This window comes from Muscardinus avellanarius (assembly GCF_963383645.1).
Source record: "Muscardinus avellanarius genome assembly, chromosome: 12".
Lineage (NCBI taxonomy): Eukaryota > Metazoa > Chordata > Mammalia > Rodentia > Gliridae > Muscardinus > Muscardinus avellanarius.
The window spans coordinates 26012860-26033362 of NC_137798.1; the positions used below are offsets into that span (position 1 = coordinate 26012860).

At 40.2% G+C, this 20503-nt stretch overlaps 1 protein-coding gene across 6 annotated transcripts; it reads right to left on the reverse strand.

Annotated features, from left to right (window-relative positions):
* Positions 1-454: 454 nt before the first annotated feature.
* Positions 455-18703, reverse strand: HNRNPC (heterogeneous nuclear ribonucleoprotein C; the record flags this gene model as incomplete). 6 transcript variants are annotated; one of them, XM_080707876.1, is made up of 7 exons in its annotated part: positions 455-538; positions 638-795; positions 1035-1151; positions 2695-2852; positions 14766-14813; positions 15398-15473; positions 18463-18703. In XM_080707876.1, 7 exons carry the CDS (start codon positions 18701-18703, stop codon positions 455-457), a joined length of 882 nt encoding a protein of 293 aa, XP_080564002.1. The 6 variants fall into 6 exon arrangements, with proteins under 6 accessions (XP_080564002.1, XP_080564001.1, XP_080564000.1 ...); XM_080707875.1 differs by having other exon boundaries at positions 638-798; XM_080707874.1 differs by having other exon boundaries at positions 638-819.
* Between the last annotated feature and the right edge of the window lie 1800 nt (positions 18704-20503).

Sequence of the window (20503 nt, forward strand, 5' to 3'; positions counted from 1 at the left end):
CTGCCCCACACAATACTCTTGTTTGGGGCTTAACACACATACCTCTAACTCAAAGCTGTTCTCAGGTGCTACAACTAAATGAGATTGCCTTTGCAGTTAGGGAAGCAACTACTGAAATCATGTATGAATGAAACTGTACTCCCTGTATAACAAGAGATTATGTTGGAGACAGTTGATAAAAACCATACATCCTTTTTATTGTTAAGTCATAAAGAGGTATCAAAATTAAAAGCAAAAATTACAGGGTAAGACTTAACAAAACTACTAGGAGCATCAAAGGAAAATGGGACTAGGCGCAGGGAGTATGAATTAATGAACATGGAAAGGACAAGGATAAGGAGAACAGTGAGCATGTGCTGAAGATACTAGGGGAGAGGATCTGTGAAACTTTTATCTCAGACAAGCGCCTAGATAAAGAAATAATGGGATACAATTTCTAAACCCCACTATGTGCTTAAGAGTCATCCTCGCCATTAGCGCTGTCTCTGTCATCCTCTCCTTCCTCAGCCTCTTTTTCATCATCCTTGATCAACTCCAGCTGTGAGAAACAGACACAAATAGGATGGAGTTAGCGGCACTCCATGTGTCCCTGGTCCCCCCTCCACCACCTCTTTCTCTCCTTTCCCGTGGTTTTCACCTGGTCTTCCCCCCGATCTTCATTCTCATCATCATCCAGTAGGTCCCCCTCTTCAGCAGAGTCTTCTGCACCCCCCTCAGACTCCATCTTCACATTAGTCTCATCTTTCTTCACAGAGCTGCTGCTCTGCTCCTCTTCCGACTTTTCGTTCTTTGTCTCTACTGGGGACGAGAAGGACAACTCTGTTTGGGGCAAGTAATGTCCAAAGGACACAGTCCAATTAGTATTGTGGAACAGCAGTGCATATCCCAAACCCTCCCACAAACCAATACCTCCCCAAATCAAACACCCCAAGTTTCAAAATAAATTGTATCATATTCCATTATTACAGTATATACTTCTAAAAATCTATTCTAGGTAACAAACCCAATTATACATAGAATGAGAACACCATTACCTGCTGCTTGTTTGCTTTGTTCCTTTTCAATTTTTTCCAGGTTTTCCAGAAGAGAATCCACCTTTTGCTTTATCTGAGTCAGTTCCTTTTTAATAGCCTGAAGGTCATCTCCTTTCACTTTAATTACAAAGAAAATCTTTTATTACAATCAAATATACCAGAATCAACCAGTTAGCACTAGGCTACAGCAGAAGGCAAGAGACAACATGTGAACCTCACATGCCAAATTCTCTTTTTTTGGTGGTGTGGGGTTCCTGGAAACCCTTTCTACTTCCGGTTACATTCCCAGACCTATTTTTTTTTTTTGGCGGGTTTGTAGATGGAACCCAGAGGCATTTGGCCTCCGAGCTACACCCCCTGCCCAATTTTTAGTCTTTATTTTTAAACAGGGTCCCACTGAGTTGCGGACGGCATCACTAAGTAACTGAGGCTGTCCGCAAACCACAATTCTCCGGTCACAGCCTCCCAAATGCTTGGATTACAACCATGTGCCACCACGCCCGACTTCCCAGACCTATTTTTATGTATATTTTTAAAATTTGGGAACAGGGTCTCTTACGCCAGAGATCCTCCTGTCTCCTCCTCCCAAGCGCAGCGATTACAAGCGTGCGCCACCACACCCAGTGCGCACATGCCAAATCCTCATAAATGGAAAGATTATATCATGTATACTTAAGACTTTAACTAACTTTCAAAAAGTTTTACTAACTTACACATTTCCATTTTATTTATTACTTTGAGAGCCTCACTCAGTAGCTGAGGGAGGGGCTTTGAACCTGTGCAATCCTGTCTCAGTCTCCCAAGTGCTGGGATTACAAGTGTGCACCACCACGCCCAGCTCACACTTCCATTTTTAAAAATATAAAATCCGGGCATAGTGGCCCATACTTATAATCCCAGCATTGTGGAGGTTTGTGGACAGCCTCAGCCTCTGGGATTCATCCCCAGATCCACAAAAAAAATAAATAAATAAAGTGTAGCATGAATGAAAAAAAGCCTCTGGGTTCCATTCCCAGCACCAAAAAAAGAGCAGGGAGTGATGGTACACGCTTGTAATCCCAGCATTCTGGAGGCTATGACCGGAGAATTGTGGTTCGAAGACAGCCTCAGCTACTTAGTAAGCACTTTGCAACTCAGTGAGATCTGGTCTCAAAATAAAGAATAAAAAATAGGGCAGGGGGTATTGCTTGAAGGCCAAATGCCCTTGGGTTGTACCCCCAGACCTGCAAAAAAAAAAAAAAAAAAAAAAAAAGTGATACTGTATAAACTTTTCTTTTTTTAATAGTATTCAGGATAGAATCCAGGGGACCTTTTACCTCTGAACTATACCCTTTGAATCAGGGTGTCATTGAGTTGCAAGGGCTGGCCATGAACCTGGAGCCTCCTGTCTCAACATCCCAAATGCTGGGAATTACAAGTCTGCGGCACCACAACTGGCTTAAAGTTAGTTATTATGATAGACATACTTAAAAATCACAAAAATAAATGGCTAAACTTACACAGTATAAAGGGTTGTTTTTAAACTTTTTTAAAACTACCAAGATATTAGGGATAGAATACACTCTAAATAGAAGCTACACAGTAACTTTTGCTGTACTGACTATACAAAGAAATGTGCAAACAATTTAAATCTAAGAAACATCAGTATGACAATACATACACTTTCCAGACTTGGAAGATCCCCGTTGTCCACTCTTAGAATTGAAACCACTTTTTCCCCTTCGGGAGGTATTTCCAGATACACGCTGGCGTTTAGAGGGCACGACTGCCCTCGCAATAGGAGGAGGAGGAGGAACCCGTGCTGGGTAACTGTACATCCTATTAGGCAAAAAAAAGACAAAATTCCTTCACACATAAATTAACTCGGCAACAGTGAACAATTTTTTTTAAGGTCAACAATGACCTATTACAATAAAATATTATCTTTCACTCATTATCTTTATGTTATGTAAATTTCATTTTCAAGTCCACCAAAAACTATTGATAGTTTTAAGATCTGCAGCAAATTTCCTTCAAAAATATACTACATGATTGACTACCTTTAAGCAATAGTATTTTAGAAAGCTGGGTGTGGTAGCACACACTTGTAATCCCAGTACTGGGAGGCCGAGACTTGAGGATTGCAGGTTCTCAGCCAGCCTCAGCTACTTCAGTGACGTCCTGTTACTTAGTGGGACCCCGTCTCAAAATAAAGAATAAAAAATATAAGAGGGTAAGGGGTATAACACAGATATAAAAAGTCCCTGGGTTAAACCCCAGTAACAGAGTTTTTTCTTTTTTAAATAAAAATAGCATTGATTCATCTAAAATTTAAAAACCCAGTGACCAACAAGCATCAAGATATTCTTGATATTGGGGCTCATCTCGCCCCCTATACCAGACATTATCACTCACTCCCCTCTCTCTGGCAGGAGAGGAGAGGTTCAGTCAAACTGGAACCCTGCTGAGTAATGGGTGCCTTGAAAGCTGTCATGATGGCCCGCTCACGGGTCCCAATACAATGCCGCAGAGGCAAGATTGGGAAACACTCGCAGAGCAAGCTAATAGTCTCTGGTACGCATTGCAACAAGAAACTTAAACCAGCTTCCAGTCTCCTTCTTGAGGGCTTTCTCTGTTATCAGAAATGCTGGAATTTCTGAAGCAACTGCAGGGATACTGCCTGATCATTAGTCATTTGGGCATAAGACAATACCACCCAGATTTGCTGTCGGTTCTTTGTTCGGAGAAAATTTCATGGCAAGGAATACTCATTCTTTCAGCCCAAGGTTGAGAGTTGATCCATGGCAGCAGAGGGTTGGTGTACATTAATGTGTGTAGCCGACTCAACATGTCCACCCTCGCTTAGAGTGACCATCAGTGTCTTGAATCTCTCCTTGATCTGTTCTGAACCACTGTGTTTTTCAGATCCCAATTGCTACACCAATTAGTAAGGTACAGCAGTGACCAAGTATGGAAGACATCTCTCTAGGGCTGTCGGTTGATGTTCGTATAAGCCATCCATCCTTAATGTTGCAGTATCATACACTAGACCCGAGCTTGGCTGGACGGGTGCTGATAGAAAGGTGTGTTCTCAGACCCCAACAGCTATCATGGCTTGGCAGAGCCCAGGGAATAGGTGGCATAGGAAGATGAGACCTCCAGTTGCTGGATGGAACTTCGCTCTGTGTTCATGATTGAGCATAGAGTGGGCATTTCTCCCAATGTGAAATGCACTCTAGGCATTTCAGGTGAAATCCCCTGACAGCAAGAACTCTGATTATATCTTGGGACCAGATGCCTCGACTTCTTGCTCATCTACCTCCATGGAGCTGGGTGGTGGTTTCCTGTGTTTGTGCTCACTGGTGAGTGCTTTGGTTCCCAAAGAAGGCTTTTATCTTAATTTTATCCTTTTTTTTTTTCGGGGTTGGGGGATGGAACCCAGGGGCATTTGACCTCTGAGCTACACCTCCTGCCCCATTTTTTATTCTTTTATTTTGAAAGAGGGCCTCACTAAGTTACAGAGGGCCTTACTAAATAGCTGAAGCTGTCTGCTATCCTCTGGTCTTAGCCTCCCAAATGCTGGGATTACAAGCGTGTATCACCACGCCCAGCTTAATTTTATACTTTTCATAAGTATGCTACACTAAAATAACAAAGTTAAGCTGCTACTTAAACTACAGCACAAAACAAGTGAAAATGAAGACACACAAATGTATATATCGTATATGATATATCTAGTAGAAACCATACAAAATATGAAAATTGCAAAAATTACAGTGATTTAAAACCAAAGTGCAGGGTTTTCATTCCTAGTGCCAGTAATTAATAGGTTACCTACCTCATACTATGTAGCTATAATTCACTATAGATAGAAACCAACACAGAACTCAAAATTCAGTTAATTATCTCACGTCTAAAATATGGAAGAGTACTTTTAATGTTAACACTGGCTTCCCAACCTAGGAATTCTTTAATATTCAAAGACATCGTTATCCTTGCCCAATTATTTCTTTCCCCTCTTCTAGCAGTATTAAAAAAAAAAAAAAAACATGATTTTTTGGGAGTCTGGGGATGGAACCCAGGTACATTAGTCTGCTTCATTTTTTATTCTTTATTTTGAGACAGGGTTTTATTAAGTTGCAGATGACCTAAGTAGCTGAGGCTGTCCGCGAACCAGGATCCTCCAGGCTCAACCTCCCAAATGCTGGGATGACAAGCATGCGCCATCATGCTTACAGCCATATTTAAATATAGAAAATGACCTTTTTTTGATGGTACTAGCAATTAAACCTGGGGCAGTCTACTTCCAATTATAACCCAAGCCCTTTACTCTTTGTGTTACTGGGGACTGAATCCAGGGGCATCCTACCTCTGAAAAAACACCCCCAGGCCTAATTTTTATTCTTTATTTTGAAACAGGGTCTCACTAAATAGCTGAGACTGGCCATGAACCTACGATCCTCCATCTCTGCTACCAAACTACAGGGACTACAGGCATGTGCATCACACTGGGCCAAGAAATTTCTAAAAAAAAAAAAAAAGAACTTCTCCAACTGACCTTTTTAGATCATACAATTCTTAAAAGTCACTTTTAAAATATCATAACCCTCCTTTAATGAGGTAAAGTAATACAATTAAACTACCTTACAATCAGGTCTTCACATCTGCGGATTCTATATCTGCAAATACAACAAACTGAGGATTGAAAATGCTCGGGAAACTGAATGTAGATTTATTTTTGCCCCTCATGATTCCCTGAACAGCAAACAAATATTTTTTATAACATTTACACTATTTTAACTAGTGTAAGTAACAAGATTACTGAACAAAGTTTTAGGAGTATAGTTCAGTGGTAAAGCACATGCCTAGCATGCTCAAGGATCATATGTAGGTTATATACACTACACAAGTACTAAAATTACAGGTGTGTGATATGAAAAACGCCTGCAAAAATACTTTTCAGAAACCAGGAATTTGAAGTTCACGTTAATGTGATATACTTCATTATTTCACAAAAGCTTATTTTATCAGTAAAGCTTCTGACCTTGCCTTAAAAAAAAAAAAAGATGTGGTAAAACGTGCTACATTAAAGTTGATATAAGCTGGGCTGGTATACTTTTGTAATCCAAGCTCCCAAGCCAAGTGAGAAGGATCGTACAGGTTCAAAGCCACCCTCTACTACTGAGCAACCTAAAGACTGGGAATACAGGAGTGCATGACCACACCAGATTCTTAGCCCGTTTGTACTTCTGGGCTATACTCACAGACCCATTTTTTTTTTTTTTTGGTGGTACTGGGGGTGGAACCCAGAGGCTTTCTACTTCCAGGCTATACTCCCAGACCCATTTTATACTTTAGTTGGAAGCAGGGTCTCACTAAGTAGCTGAGGCTGGCTTTGAACCTGCGCGATCCTCCTGTCTCAGCCTCCCAAGCGCAGGGATTTCAATTCAAGCATGCGCCATCACGCCCGGCCCACAGACCTATTTTTTATACTTTATGTTGCTGAGGGGCTCAATAGGTTGCTGAGGCTAGCTTTGAACTGTCAATCTTCCTGTCTCAGTCTCCCAAGTGCTGGAATTACAAGCATGCGCCACTACGCCTGGCTTTATTTTTTATTTTGAAACAGGGTCTCACTGTGCTTCAACAGGCCTAAGTAGCTGAGAATGGCCACGAACCTCCTATCTCAGGCTCCCAAAATGCTGGGATTACAAGTCTGTGCCACCACCCCGGTCTCTACATAAATTTTCTGAATGTTGCTGTCCTGTCCTACTCTTGCAGGCAATTAACTTCAGAGTAATAGCCCAAGTATTACAGTAAAGCAAAACCAAAATTTTGAAAAAGACCTTTTCATATGAAAAGCTCAAATTTTTTTGTTGGCTACCAATATGTAATCTTAAACCATTTACCAAAAGGGCACTACTTATATATTTCATGCCCTGAAAAAAACACTGATTTTCTTAATGCTTTAATAATCTATCCTTAGTTTTCTTATACAGCAGTCTGGAACATAAAAATATAACTTAAAAGCCGGGCGTGGTGGTGCACGCTTGTAATCCCCACGCTTTGGAGGCAGAGACAGGATCGCGCAGGTTCGAAGCCAGCTGCGCATGCTGGCTTAGGAGACCCTGTTTCCAAATAAAAATGTAAAAATAGGTCTGGGAGTGTAGCCCGGAGGTAGAAGGGCTTCCAGGTACCCCAGTACCACCAAAAAACTATACAGCTTAAATGCTAGGAAGCTTGTCTACTATGCAAAAAAAGTCCTAGGTTTGCTCACATAAGTCTAGATACTTTAATTTACTGCTGGAAGAGTAGGCTATATTGATCCTACTTCTCATTGAGTAAAAGTAAATTTATAGTAATCTAGAAATATACTATGTAATATAGCACTTGCTTTTCTGTGTCCACTTTAAACAGTGTAGCTATAGGGTATTTAAACCTTGGCGGGCATAGTAGTGCACGCTTGTAATCCCAGCATTTGGAAGGCTGAAACAGGAGGATTGCTGAACAATTTATGTTAGGCCCTTTCCAATTCATTAAGAAGCTGTTTTAAAATAAAGATGGGGATATAGCTCAGAGGTAGAATGCCCCTGGGGATCCATCCCCAATACCACAAACACTAAAATAATAAAAAAAATAAAAAATCTTAACAGAAATATATTTTTCGGCAGTACGCAGAATGTAACCTAGCAGCATTCTACCTGAGTTAAACCCCAATCATATTCTTTTTACTTTATTATTATTATTATTATTTTTTTTGCAGGTCTGGGGAGGGAACCTAGGGGCATTTGACCTCTGAGTGAGGTATATTCCCTGCCCTATTTTTTATTCTTTATTTTGAAACAGAGTCTCCCTGTGTTGCAAAGAGCCTTGCTAAGCAGCTGAGGCTGTCCATGAACCACCATCCTATGGTCTCAGCCTCCCAAATGCTGCGATTACAAGTGTGCACCACCAAGCCTGGTCCCCAGCGATATTCTGAATTTTGAAACAGGGTTTCACTGAGTTGCAAAGGGTCTCACTATGTGGCTAAGGCTGTCTGTGAAGCAGGATCCTTCTGTCTCAAGCCTCACAAATACTGGGATTACAAGTCAGTGCTATCATGCCTGACTGAACAGAAACATAGTACTTTGCATACTGTTATCCATCTACTGCTTCTAGGCAACTTCCATAAAATCATGGAACTTTATAACTTATTTACTTATATATTGTTTAGTGTAATTAATATAAAATTAGTATAAATATAAACTGATTTAATATAATAAAATACCACTGCATACTAATTAAATCAGAATAGCCAAAATAAAAAATGGGAAAAAAAGGCTGGGCACATGGTTGTAATCCCAGCATTCAAAAGGCAGAGACTGGAGGATCGCAAACCTGAACATCCCTCAGCTACTTAGCATGGCTGTTTGCAATAACGTTGAGACCCTGTTTCGAAAAATATACTTAAAAAAAAAAAAAAAAAAAAACACAGGACTGGTGGGTATAGCTCAAAAATACAATGCCCCTGGGTTCCATCCCAGGTACCACCAAAAAAAGGACAAAAAAGATGTTGTAAACAATCCAGGTGGGGTGGTAAACATCTGTAATCCCAGTATTTAAGAAGCATTGTCTCATTAACTTAGATATTTAAAATAATAAATTAAGCTTGGGAGGCTGAGACAGGAGGATTGCACAGGTTTGAAAGCACCCTCAGGTACTTAGTGAGGCTCTTGGCAATTTAGTGAGACTCTGTTTCTAAATAAAATATAAAATAGGTCTGGGAGTATAGCCCAGAGGGGGAGAGAAAAAAAAAAGCCCCTGGATTCCACCCCACGACTCTCCCCCCAAAAAATTTTAAGTTAAAAGCTTTGGGATATAACAAAGACAGAATATCTTCAGGTTTGATGCTCAGTAACAAAAAGATAAGGACAAAAACTGAAATCTTCATACATCGTAAATGGGAATGTAAAATGACACAATACCTTGGAAAAGATAGATTTACTATATAACTAAGCAGTACTTCCAATCATATACCCAAGTCAAGTGAAAACACAAACTTACAAAAACTTGTAAGTGTTCAGAGCAACATCACAAATCTGGGAAAACCTACTTGTCCATAAATTGATGTGTATGGTAGGAAACATGCTATCATTCATATAATTCAGCAATAACCAGATACAACATAGATGAACAACTAGCATATTACTATAGGACTCATTTAGTTATTTTGTCCTTCAATATTCAATTTTACACCAGGCTTGGTGGCACACCTTTGTAATCCTGGTGCTTGGGAGGTGGAGACAGGAGGATTGCAGTGGTTCCAAGCCAGCTTTGTTGGCTTAAGAGACACTGTTTCCAAATAAAAAATATAAATTGGGTCTAGGAGTGTATGTAGCCTGGAGGTAGAAGGGTTTCCAGGAACCCCAGTGCCACACACAAAAAATTCAATTTTATGGAAAATAATGCAGCATGGTTGATGAGTTGCTAAAGTTGTCCTTGAACCTGTGATTTGCAGATATGTACCCACACACCAGTTAGACTGAACCTGGGGATATTGTACCTGAGTTATATTCCCATTCTCTACATTATTTTCCTTTATTTTGTGGTACTGAGAATGGAACCCAGGGGCATTCTACCTATGAACTATACCTCCGGGCCTATGTTTTCTTTATTTTGAAACTGGGTCTCAGTTGCAAACGCCTCACTATGTAGCTGAGGTTGTATGTGAATCCAGTTCTTCGTCTCAGCCTCACAAATGCTGGGATTACAATGGTACAGCATCATGCCCAGCCTGAAATAAAGGTCTCATGAAGTTGCAGAGGGCCTATATTAATGAGGCTGGTCTTAAACTTGTGATCCTCTTGACTGCACCTCCCAAGCCAACATATCAGGCTTATTTTATTTTGAAACAGACCAAGGGAGGAGGTGCATGCCTAGTTGCTGAGGCAAATGTCAAACCTGTGATCCTCCAATTTGCACCAAAACAACTAATTTTTTTCTGAAATGGAAAAAGTTCACACTAAGTTACTAACCCTTCTGTTTCCTATGCTTTCAAAATTTGGGTTTATAGATGTGATACCAAGCCTAGATTATTGGATCTTATTTTTAATTAAGAACCATTGAATCAATCTGAGTACCTGGATTTTGCTTTAAAGTTTTACTTTGCCAGGGGTGGTAGCGCACGAGGCTGAGACCAGATGGTGGTTCTCAGACAGCCTTAGCTACTTAGTAAATGCCCTTACCAACTCAGTGAGACCTGGTTTCAAAATAAAGAATAAAAAATAGAGCAGGAAGCGTAGCTCACAGGTCGAATGCCCTGGAATCCATCCCCGAACCCCCTCCCCCTCAAAAAATGTTGCGACAAGAGGATCATAGTTCATGGACAGCCTCAGCTCCTTAGTGAGGCCCTCTGTAACACAGTGAAACCCTGCTTTAAAGTAAAGGACAAAAAATAGGATAAGGGCAGAGCTCAGAGGGTAGACTGCCCTTGGGTTTCATCCCCAGTAATGCAAAAATAAAAATTAATAATCTGAAAAGTAGTGTTGTAATCTTCCTTGAAACTAAGAGTCAGGCATAGTTGCTCATCCTAATCCCAGGATTTGTGAATCTGAGACAGGATTGCATTTATAGAACAGCCTCAGCTACTTAGGGAAGCCTTTTGCAAATCAATAAGACCCTGTTTCAAAAATAATAAAATTTTTTTAAAAAGGATAAAAAAAAGAATAAAAAGTACAGTTTGGGGGGGGGGGGGTGAGATGAGGTAGAACACCGCTAGATTTCATTCCCAGTACTGGGGGAAAAAAGGAGCCTGGGGTTGAAGCATGGAGGTAGAATGACCCTGTGTAAGGTTATCTAGCAGGGCATGGTAGCCCATGCTTATAATCCCAGTATTTGGGAGACAGGAGGATCATAGTTCCGCGGCCAGCCTCAGTTACTTAGTGAGGCCCTCCCAAACTGTAAGACCCAAGACCCTTCTACAAAATATAGCTCAGAGGTAGAATGCACCTGGGTTCAAACCCCAGTATGACAAAATTGAACACTTTAATGGGAAAAACCAATATTGTAAGGAATCAGCCAGGCATGGTGGCCCACGCTTGTAATCCCCGTGCTTGGGAGGCTTTGGGCGACCGGATAATCGCGCAGGTTCGAAGCCAGCCATGCCGACTTAAGAGACCCTGTTTACAAATTTAAAAATAACAATAATAAAAAAAAAGTCTGGGAGTGTAGCCCGGAGGTAGAAGGGTTTCCTGGAACCCCAGCACCACCAAAAAAATGAATCTTGCCAGGCATGGTGATATACACCTATAATCCCAGTACTTTGAGGAGCTGAGACTGGAAGAGTGCAGGTTTCAGGGCATCCTCAGCAATTTAGCAAAACCGTTTTTCAAATTAAAGAATAAAATAGAACTACGTAGCTCAGAGGCAGAATGCCCCTGGGTTCAATGCACAGTACCACAAAATGATAAACGAAGGAAGGAATCTGGTTGCTCCTCTAAATATGATGTTCACCTGTCATCACAGCTGGCTTGTCATCCATACAATGTCAAGCTATCGAGCTTTTCATTTCATTTTAGCAGCAATTTTCTTGGAGTAGAAGCTTATACTTTCATTTCCTGTGATACTGGGAATGGAACCCAGCAGCCTTCTACTTTGACTCATCCCTACTTTGTAGTTATTTAGGAAAAAGGTCTCACTAAGTTGCTGAGGACAGCCTTGAACCTGCAACTGTCCTGTCTCGACCTTCCAAATACTGGGATTAGAAGCCTGGGCCACGATACCCACTTGCTTTTATCTTTTAATTAAGTAAAATACATTTAAACTAAAAAATGTAATTAAAATAATAACTTATAAGAATCATTTTGATGTTGTCACTAAAATATAAAATGACCACTAAAACAAATCATGTTACTATACACTTATAATCCCAATACTTCAAAGACTACAACAGGATTCCAGTCTCAGATACTTAGTGTGGCCTTCTACACTTTACTGAGATCCTGTTTCAAAAATAAATACACCTGGCACATTTGGCTTGTGAACTGCCTCAGCTACTAAGTGAAGCCCTTTGCAACTCAGTGAGATCCCATTTCAAAATAAAGGACGGCCGGGTGTGGTGACACACACTTGTAATCCCTGCGCTTGGGAGGCTGAGACAGGAGGCTCACACAGGTTCGAAGCCAGCCTCAGCTACTTAGGCTCTCAGCAACTTAGTGAGACCCTGTTTCCAAATAAAAATAAAGTATAAAATAGGTCTGGTAGTATAGCCCGGAGGTAGAAAGCCTCTGGGTTCCACCTCCAGTACCACCAAAAATAAATAAATAAATAAATGATAAAAAATATATGGCAGGGGGTGAAGCTTGGAGATAGAATGTCCCTGGGTTCTACCACTAGTACTACAAAAAGAAAGTAAAGAATAAAAGATGGGAGTCGGGCGAGGTGGTGAAAGCTTATAATCCTAGCATTCGGGAGTATGAGACTGGAGGATCTGGAGGATCATGGTTCCCAGACAGTCTCAGCTACTTAGTGAGTCCCTCTAATGAGAACGTGCCTCAATATAAAGAAAAAAACAATAGGGCAGGGGTTGTAGCTGGAGGTTAAATTCTCCTAAGTTTCATTTCTAGACCCGCAGAAAATAAAGCCGGGTGTGGTGCCACACACGTGTAATCCCGTTGCCTGGGAGATTGAGACAGAACAGCACGGGTTCGAAGCCAGCCTCAGCTACTTAGTGAGTAGAGCTCAGCAACTTCCGACACGGTTTTCAAGTAAAAGTATAAAATAGGTCTGAGAGTATGTATAGCTTAGAGTTAGAAAGACCCTGGGTTACATCCCCAAGTACCACAAAAATAAATAAAAATAAAAAATGAGTAGAATTCCCCTGGGGTTCCTTCGCTAGTAGTACACAGAATAAAGTCCACTGAGATAGAAAAAAGTCGGTAACTTCAATTTAGTTCAACATTAAGGTTACAGAATTCATCCCTGTTACCTCTTCATAAAAAAGCAAAGTCACAAAAAAAACTGAACAAGCAACAGTATTTGACTGCTAAAATAGAAAATTTCCCTAACAAAACACCTAATGCTTACACAACAGTGGGGTTGTACCACAGTGCAGTAATATTATTTTAAACAGAGTCTCATTAAGTTGCTACAGAAGGCCACCAACTTGCAAACTTCCTGTCTTAGGCTGCCCTGTGTGTTCAACACTAATGCTTACATTATAAAGGGATGCAAATCGGGCTGGGATGTACTTCAGTGGCAAAGCGCTTGCCTGGCAAGTGCAACCTGGTTCCATCCCCAGTCCAAAAACAAAGACAAAAAAAAAAAAAAAGGAATGCAAATCACAACTGGAAAAAAATAACACCATGAAATTTTCTGGTTGCTCCATACACACATACCAAAGGAGAGGAATACACCTGTATCTATTTTGCAGCGCTAAGTAAGGATAGAGGCCCTCTAACACAGTACCCAAGTGCTCTACCATTAAATACTGGAATCCCTGAAACCTGAATCTGATAAAGCCTTCAGTTCTTTCTACAAATTCATAGGAAATACACAACCTAGAAAAACATGTTGAACAATTACAAAATTCAAACTGCAAGAAACTGATCATATACTGGATGAGAATAAGTTACGTCATTTATGGTTTACAAAAATCAATACTTATCTTTACAAAAATTACCAAATATTTGTAGACAAATTTTTGTTGTGTTAGGGATTGAACCCTGGAGCCTTCTGTCTTTGAGCCACACCTCCTGCCCATTTATTGTCTTTAATTTGAAACAGGGTCACACTAAGTTGCAAAGGGCCTGACCAAGTAGCTGAGGCGAGCTGCAAACCCTGACCCTCCTGTCTCAGCCTCCCAAATCCTGGGATTACAAGCATGCGCCATCATAACAGGCTCTAAGTCTACTTTTGCAGATTTACATTTTAAATAAAAAATACTTCCAAGATAATTTCTAAAGAGAATGATAAAGCAAGATTGTTAGTCAAGTTAAGACCAGGATGATTTATATTATTTTACTTCAAAAACTTGAATTTGCTGGGCATGGTGGCACACGCTTGTAATCAAGTTAAGACCAGGATGATTTATATTATTTTACTTCAAAAACTTGAATTTGCTGGGCATGGTGGCACACGCTTGTAATCAAGTTAAGACCAGGATGATTTATATTATTTTACTTCAAAAACTTGAATTTGCTGGGCATGGTGGCACACGCTTGTAATCCCTGCGCTTGGGAGGCAGGGACAGGAGGCCCATGCAGGTTCCAAGCCAGCTTCTTTTTTTGATACTCAACACTGAATCAAGAAGCATTATATCTTTGAATTGTAACACGAGCTTGATCTTATTTCTGAAATGGGATCTGGTTAGGTTAATGAGTCTCACTACTTGCTGAGACTGTCCTCTACTCAAGATTATCTGTCTCAATCTCCCAAATACTGGGATTACAGGTACAGGACAGCTGAATAAAACCTCGTTTTAAAACAACAACAAAAAACTGAGTACAATGTCCCTGGATTCAATCTCAACTAGTAAAAAAAAAAAATCTTGCTGTGATTCCCTACAACACAAAATTAACTTGAAAGTTACCCTCCCCAGTCTACGTGGTAATCTGGGGTGGTTGAACTTTTTCTTTAAATGGAAATGGAGTATTTGTTTTAAAACATGCCTATTGTTTGTTACTTCACAAGAGATTTCACTGCTAGAAAACATTATGAAATGGTTTTTACTAGATAGCTATTTTGGCAGAAGAAATTTTAAAAATGACTTGAACATACCTGTCATAATAATCCCGTTGAAAGTCATAGTCCAAGTCAAAAGAAGAGCTGAAAAACAAATACCAAAAAGGATTAATTTGGAGCTGCAGATGTCAATTCAAAACAGGAAATCGGGGAAACATGCCAAACAAAACACAACAACTACATCATAAACATTAGCATGAAATTACCCCCAATCATTCAAACATTACAATCAATAAATTCCAATCACTTCAGTACATTGCATATACTGTAGTCAAATTAATAATTAATAACTTCATCCCACAGTTATTATCAGGCTAAAATAAGAACACTTAAAATGCACCAGTAAAATTAAACTTTTATAACACACCATTACTTTGACCCTATCTAGTTTCTTGTAAGTTAAAGATTGTTTATGCTATGTTTATGCTATAAGTATTAAAATACTCTACAATTAACAAAAACTTCAACATTTCTTATACAGGGTTAATAAGGAGGTACATTAATATAAAATAAAGCATTTCTGAACAGATTAAACACATTACAATAAGCCCTCCCCACATCCAGAAAACAGAAAAGAGAAGATGCCCACTGATGGACACAATGCAGTTATAAATAATAAAGTTCCGGACCTGAGTAGAGGGGACGGAGTAGGGTGTTCTGGTACTGACCCGTACATCTCCGCTGCAGATCGTTTCACACCTGCCTTTCCTCGGTTCACTTTTGGCTCTGCAGCCAGATTAATATCTGAAAAATCAAACCAGAAACACAAAATTGAGTTCCAAACTCAGGGCCTTAAAGGAAAAAGTTACAACTTTGATCATTCTCAACTTCTACTTCAAGCTCAATTCTAATTATTCAGACCACTAAGACCACTCAATTTTCACTATTACATCACAGAAGTACTTCTGCATATTTTATTTTTTGCGGACCTGGTGATGGAACCCAGGGGCATTCGACCCCCAAGCTACACCCAGCCCTATTTTATATTCTTTACTTGGAAATAGGGTTTCACTAAGTTGTGGACAGCCTCACTAAGTAGCTGAAGCTGTCCCAAACTGCAATCCTCTGGTCTCAGCCTCCCGAATGCAGGGATTACAAGTGTGCACAATTATGCAGGCTTTTTCTGCGTATTTAAAAAATTGTATGAATTTATTGGAATATCTGAAAAATTGCCAATTTACAAACTAATGTGAAGCATGAAACTTAGAATCATTCCCAAAGGCAAAATTTGATTTTCCTTACAGGTAAAATATGCTATATAGGCCAGGCATGATGATGCTTACCTGTAATCCCAGTTCTTGGAAGACTGAGGTTAAGAGGATTTGAGGACAGCCTCAGCAGTGAGACTCATTAAAAAAAAAAAAAAAAAAAAAAAGAGTGCCGGGCGTGGTGGCGCACACAAAAAAGAGTGCCGGGCGTGGTGGCGCACACAAAAAAGAGTGCCGGGCGTGGTGGCGCACACACGCTTGTAATCCCCGGGCTTGGGAGGCAGAGACAGGAGGATCGCGCAGGTTCCAAGCCAGCCGCGCGCTGGCTCAGGAGACCCTGTTTCCAAATAAAAATGTAAAAATAGGTCTGGGAGTGTAGCCTGGAGGCAGAAGGGCTTCCAGGAACCCCAGTACAACCAAAAAAAAAAAAAAAAAAAAAAAAGAAAAAAGGACTGGGTGATGTACTCTGAAGGTAGAAAGCCTCTGGGTTCAATCCACAGTACCATATACATAACATATACAAAAATATCGGACTGGTGGTGTGGCTTAGAGGTAAAATGTCCCTCAGTTCAGGATTGCCGTTTGTGGCTCAGCCTCTGCAACTCACTGAGGTCATTTCAAAAAGATAAAAAATAGGGCTGGGATTTACCTAAGAGGTAGAATGCAATTGGATTCAATCGTTTGTGCCAAATAAATAAATAAATAAAATCAGGTTGAAATGTAACTTGGAGATAGAATGCTTCTAGGTTCAATCCCTAGCAACCCCCAAAAAGACAATTAAGAGGAATATGAATGTAGATTATGTTACTAAATTGTATGTAATGTTAGCTATGAAAATGACAGCATACGTCTACATCGTGGTGAAATGCAAAATGCATTGGTCAAATGATACACCAGAACTAGACACACCCATCATAGATATACCCCAGTACTACTGATGGTCCTATCTATCAGTCCCCCTTTAAATAGTTATATGTGTAATCATAAATAGAACACAGAAAATCCAAACTAAACACTAGTCATGATTTTTTTTGCCCGCACGTTTGGGGATGAAACCCAGGGGGCATTCGACGTCCGAGCTCCCCCTGCTGCCCTATTTTTTTATCTTTATTTTGGAATCAGGTCTCATTGAGTTGCCGAGGGTCTCACTAAGTAGCTGAGGCGGTCCCAGAACTGGGATCCTGTCTCAGCCTCTTAAATGCTGGGATTATAACCTGTGTGCCACCACGCCCATTTACAAGGAACTGAACCCAAGTGTGTTTTACCTCCAAGATACAACCCACAGCCTTTTTATTTACTTATTTTGGTGGCACTGGGTATTGAACCCAGAAGAATTTTATCTCCAAGCTAAACCCTCAGCCCAATTTTATTTATTTGGAAACAGGGTCTCACTAGGTTGCTTAGAACCTTGCTAAGTTACCAAGACTTTGAACCTGCAATACTCCTGTCTCAGCTTCCCAAGTACTTGGGTAACAAATGTTTGCTACCACGACAGCTTCCTTTATTAAATTTTAAAACAGGGTTTCAATTAAGTTGCTGAGTCTGGCTTCAAACCTCTTACTGTGTTTAAGCATCCCAAGAACTAGGGTAAGTCTCCTAAGTACTAGGATGATAGGTATGCACTATCATTCCCAGCTGTGTACATTTTTTAGGAATAACAGGTTTATACAAGAAGATTCTCCATCACTGTTTGTGGTACTAGGGATGGAACCCAGGGGCATTCATCTCCCAGCCCTTTTTTCTAATTCTTTACTTTGAAACAGGGTTGTAAAGGACCTCACTTAGTAGCTGATCTGTCCACAAACCTTGATCCTCCTGTCTCAGCCTCCTGAATACTGGGCATAGAAGTGTGTTACCACGCACAGCTTTCTTACACTTCCCTAAGGTTTCTAAAACCTAAGGCAAGAATAATCAACATTCTAGCCGGGTGTGGTGGCACATGCTTTTAATCCTGGTGTTTGGGAGGCTGAGGAAGGAGATTGCACAGGTTTGAAGCCAGCCTCAGCTACTGAGTGAAGCTCTCAGCAACTTAGTGAGACCCTGTTTCCAAATAAAGTACATAATAGGTCTGGGAGTATAGCCCGGAGGCAGAAAAGCCTCTGGGTTCTACCCCTAGTACCACAAAAAATAATAATCCTCTAAATCCAGATAAGAACATGAGAAACTTAAGTGTATGCTTCTTAACAGGCATATACATAAAATTCCAATACAGAAACAAATGCAAATTACTCCAGTGGCCACAAATGTCTAAGTTATACTGTCTCTCCAAATACATGGATGACAAGAAATTAGGCAACATTTCTACATTATTAATCATTTATCACCTGCCCTGTCTTACATAAGACTGCCACTTCACAAATAAGTAACCTTAATTTAGCCCATCACACCTGTAAACAAACAACTTTAAGATAAACTTAGTTACAGCATCCCAGGAAACTTCTGACTACTTCTTGGAGAGACAGGGTGAGAAAAAGAAACAAGAGCAGAAAGCTGTATTAATGTAAAAAAGTCAACTCAGACCTTACCTAAAACCTGGCCAGCAATCATTCTGCCATCTTCGCCTGCTACGGCAGCACGGGCATTTCTCTCATTAACATACTGGACGAAGGCAAAGCCCTTATGAACAGAGCAGCCCACAATTTTCCCATACTTTGAAAAGATCGCCTCTACATCAGACTTCTTGACCACAAGAGTGTTGAGATTCCCAATGAATACACGGGAGTTCATGGAGCGTGGGTCTGTCTTGTTTGTAACATTGCTAGCCATTGCGCTTGTTGCTTGACAAGGTTCCTCACAAAACTGGAAAAACTGTTAGGAAAGAAAAGAGAATTCAAATAAACAGAGGCTAAAGTAGTATTCCTTAATAAATCTTTCTGTACTGTCATTTTGAACCATTACTATCAGTCAGTTGATGAGCTCTCACAGCACCAAGTTCCATTTTATCCTGATAGAACTAGATTATAATCTTATAACAAAAGACTTCCTCACAGAATAATGGCAATCCAATCTTCTTGGACATTAAAAACAACTAATTCTATAATTTAAAATCTTTAAGCCAATTAAAATCTCTAAACTCTTACTACCATTGAGATTCTACTTCTCAGTTAAGACTTTCTCAATAATTCAACCTTTTACAAAATACTTTCATTAAGTCTCATTCATAAAGCCCAGACAAACCCCAAATTCTACTCCAAAGAGTTCTTAAAACTAAATGAATGTGGTGACTTATCACAAATAAACATTACTTCTTATATAGACAAGTAAAGATATACAGTCAAGATATTCACTAATATCTATTTCTAGGAATATTAACTTGTAACATACTACACATAACTATCAATACCACCTTTTTATAGGTTGTAACAACTCCAAACCTACTTTGCATATGATTACCCTATAACACAGACAAGACATTTAATAATACTGGATGGTGATGATGATAAAACTAGCCAATGGAATATGGCATAGATAAAACACCAGTAAAATTGTAGAAAAGACAATTTTTCAAACTATTTAAAATGTTATTTTTTAGCCGGGCGTGGTGGCGCACGCTTGTAATCCCAGCATTCGGGAGGCTGAGACCGGAGGATCACGGTTCGCGGACAGCCTCAGCTACTTAGTGAGGCCCTCTGCAACTCAGTGAGACCCGGTTTCAAAATAAAGAATAAAAAATAGGGCAGGGGGCGTAGCTCGGAGGTAAAATGCCCCTGGGTTCCATCTCCAGACCCACAAAAAAAATAAATAAATAAATAAAATAAAATGTTATTTTTTTTTAATTTGATGAAAGCCACACATGGTGGCACAAACTTGTAATCCCAGCATTTGGGAGGCTAGAACACAAGGATCCAGGTTCAAAGCCAGCCTCAACTACTTCTGAGGCTGTTTGCAACTCAGTGTGCTCCTGTTTCAAAATTAAGAATAAAAAGGAGAGTTGAGAGTGTGGCTCAGTGGTAGAATGTCCCTAGATTCCATCCCCAGTAAGGGGGGGGGGAGGAGAGAGAATATATCTCAAGAGTTGACTCCTGGCCTGAGGCAAATGACTTGCCCTCTGAGATTTAAGATTTTAATCTGTAAATAGGGCTGTAACAGCTGGAGAAGGAATCCATGATTAAGAAGCTACTTAAAGATTGACCAGGGCATGGTGGAGGTAGCTTGTAATTTCAACATTTAGGAGGCTAAGACAAGAGGATTGGGGCTCAAGGACAGGTATAGCTACTTAGTGAGGCCCTTTTCAACTCAGTAAGACCTTGTTTCAAAATAAATTAAAAAATAGGGCTGGGGGTGCACCTTAGAGGTAGAATGCCCCTGGGTTCGATCCCCAATACTGCCAAAAAGAAAGTAGCTCAAACCTATCCATTGGCATGCAAATGCCTAATATTACAGGTCTTTTTAAAGTAAAATGCTTTACACTCTAAGCTTTTATCCAAGCCTGCTGAACCTTTCCAAGAACATTCATGCAAAATTTGGTAGTATACTGCTATAATCCCACTACATGGGAGGCTGAGGACCACAGGTTCACAGCCAGACTCAAAAACTTAAGAGTGGTTTTAGGTGGCATATCACCCG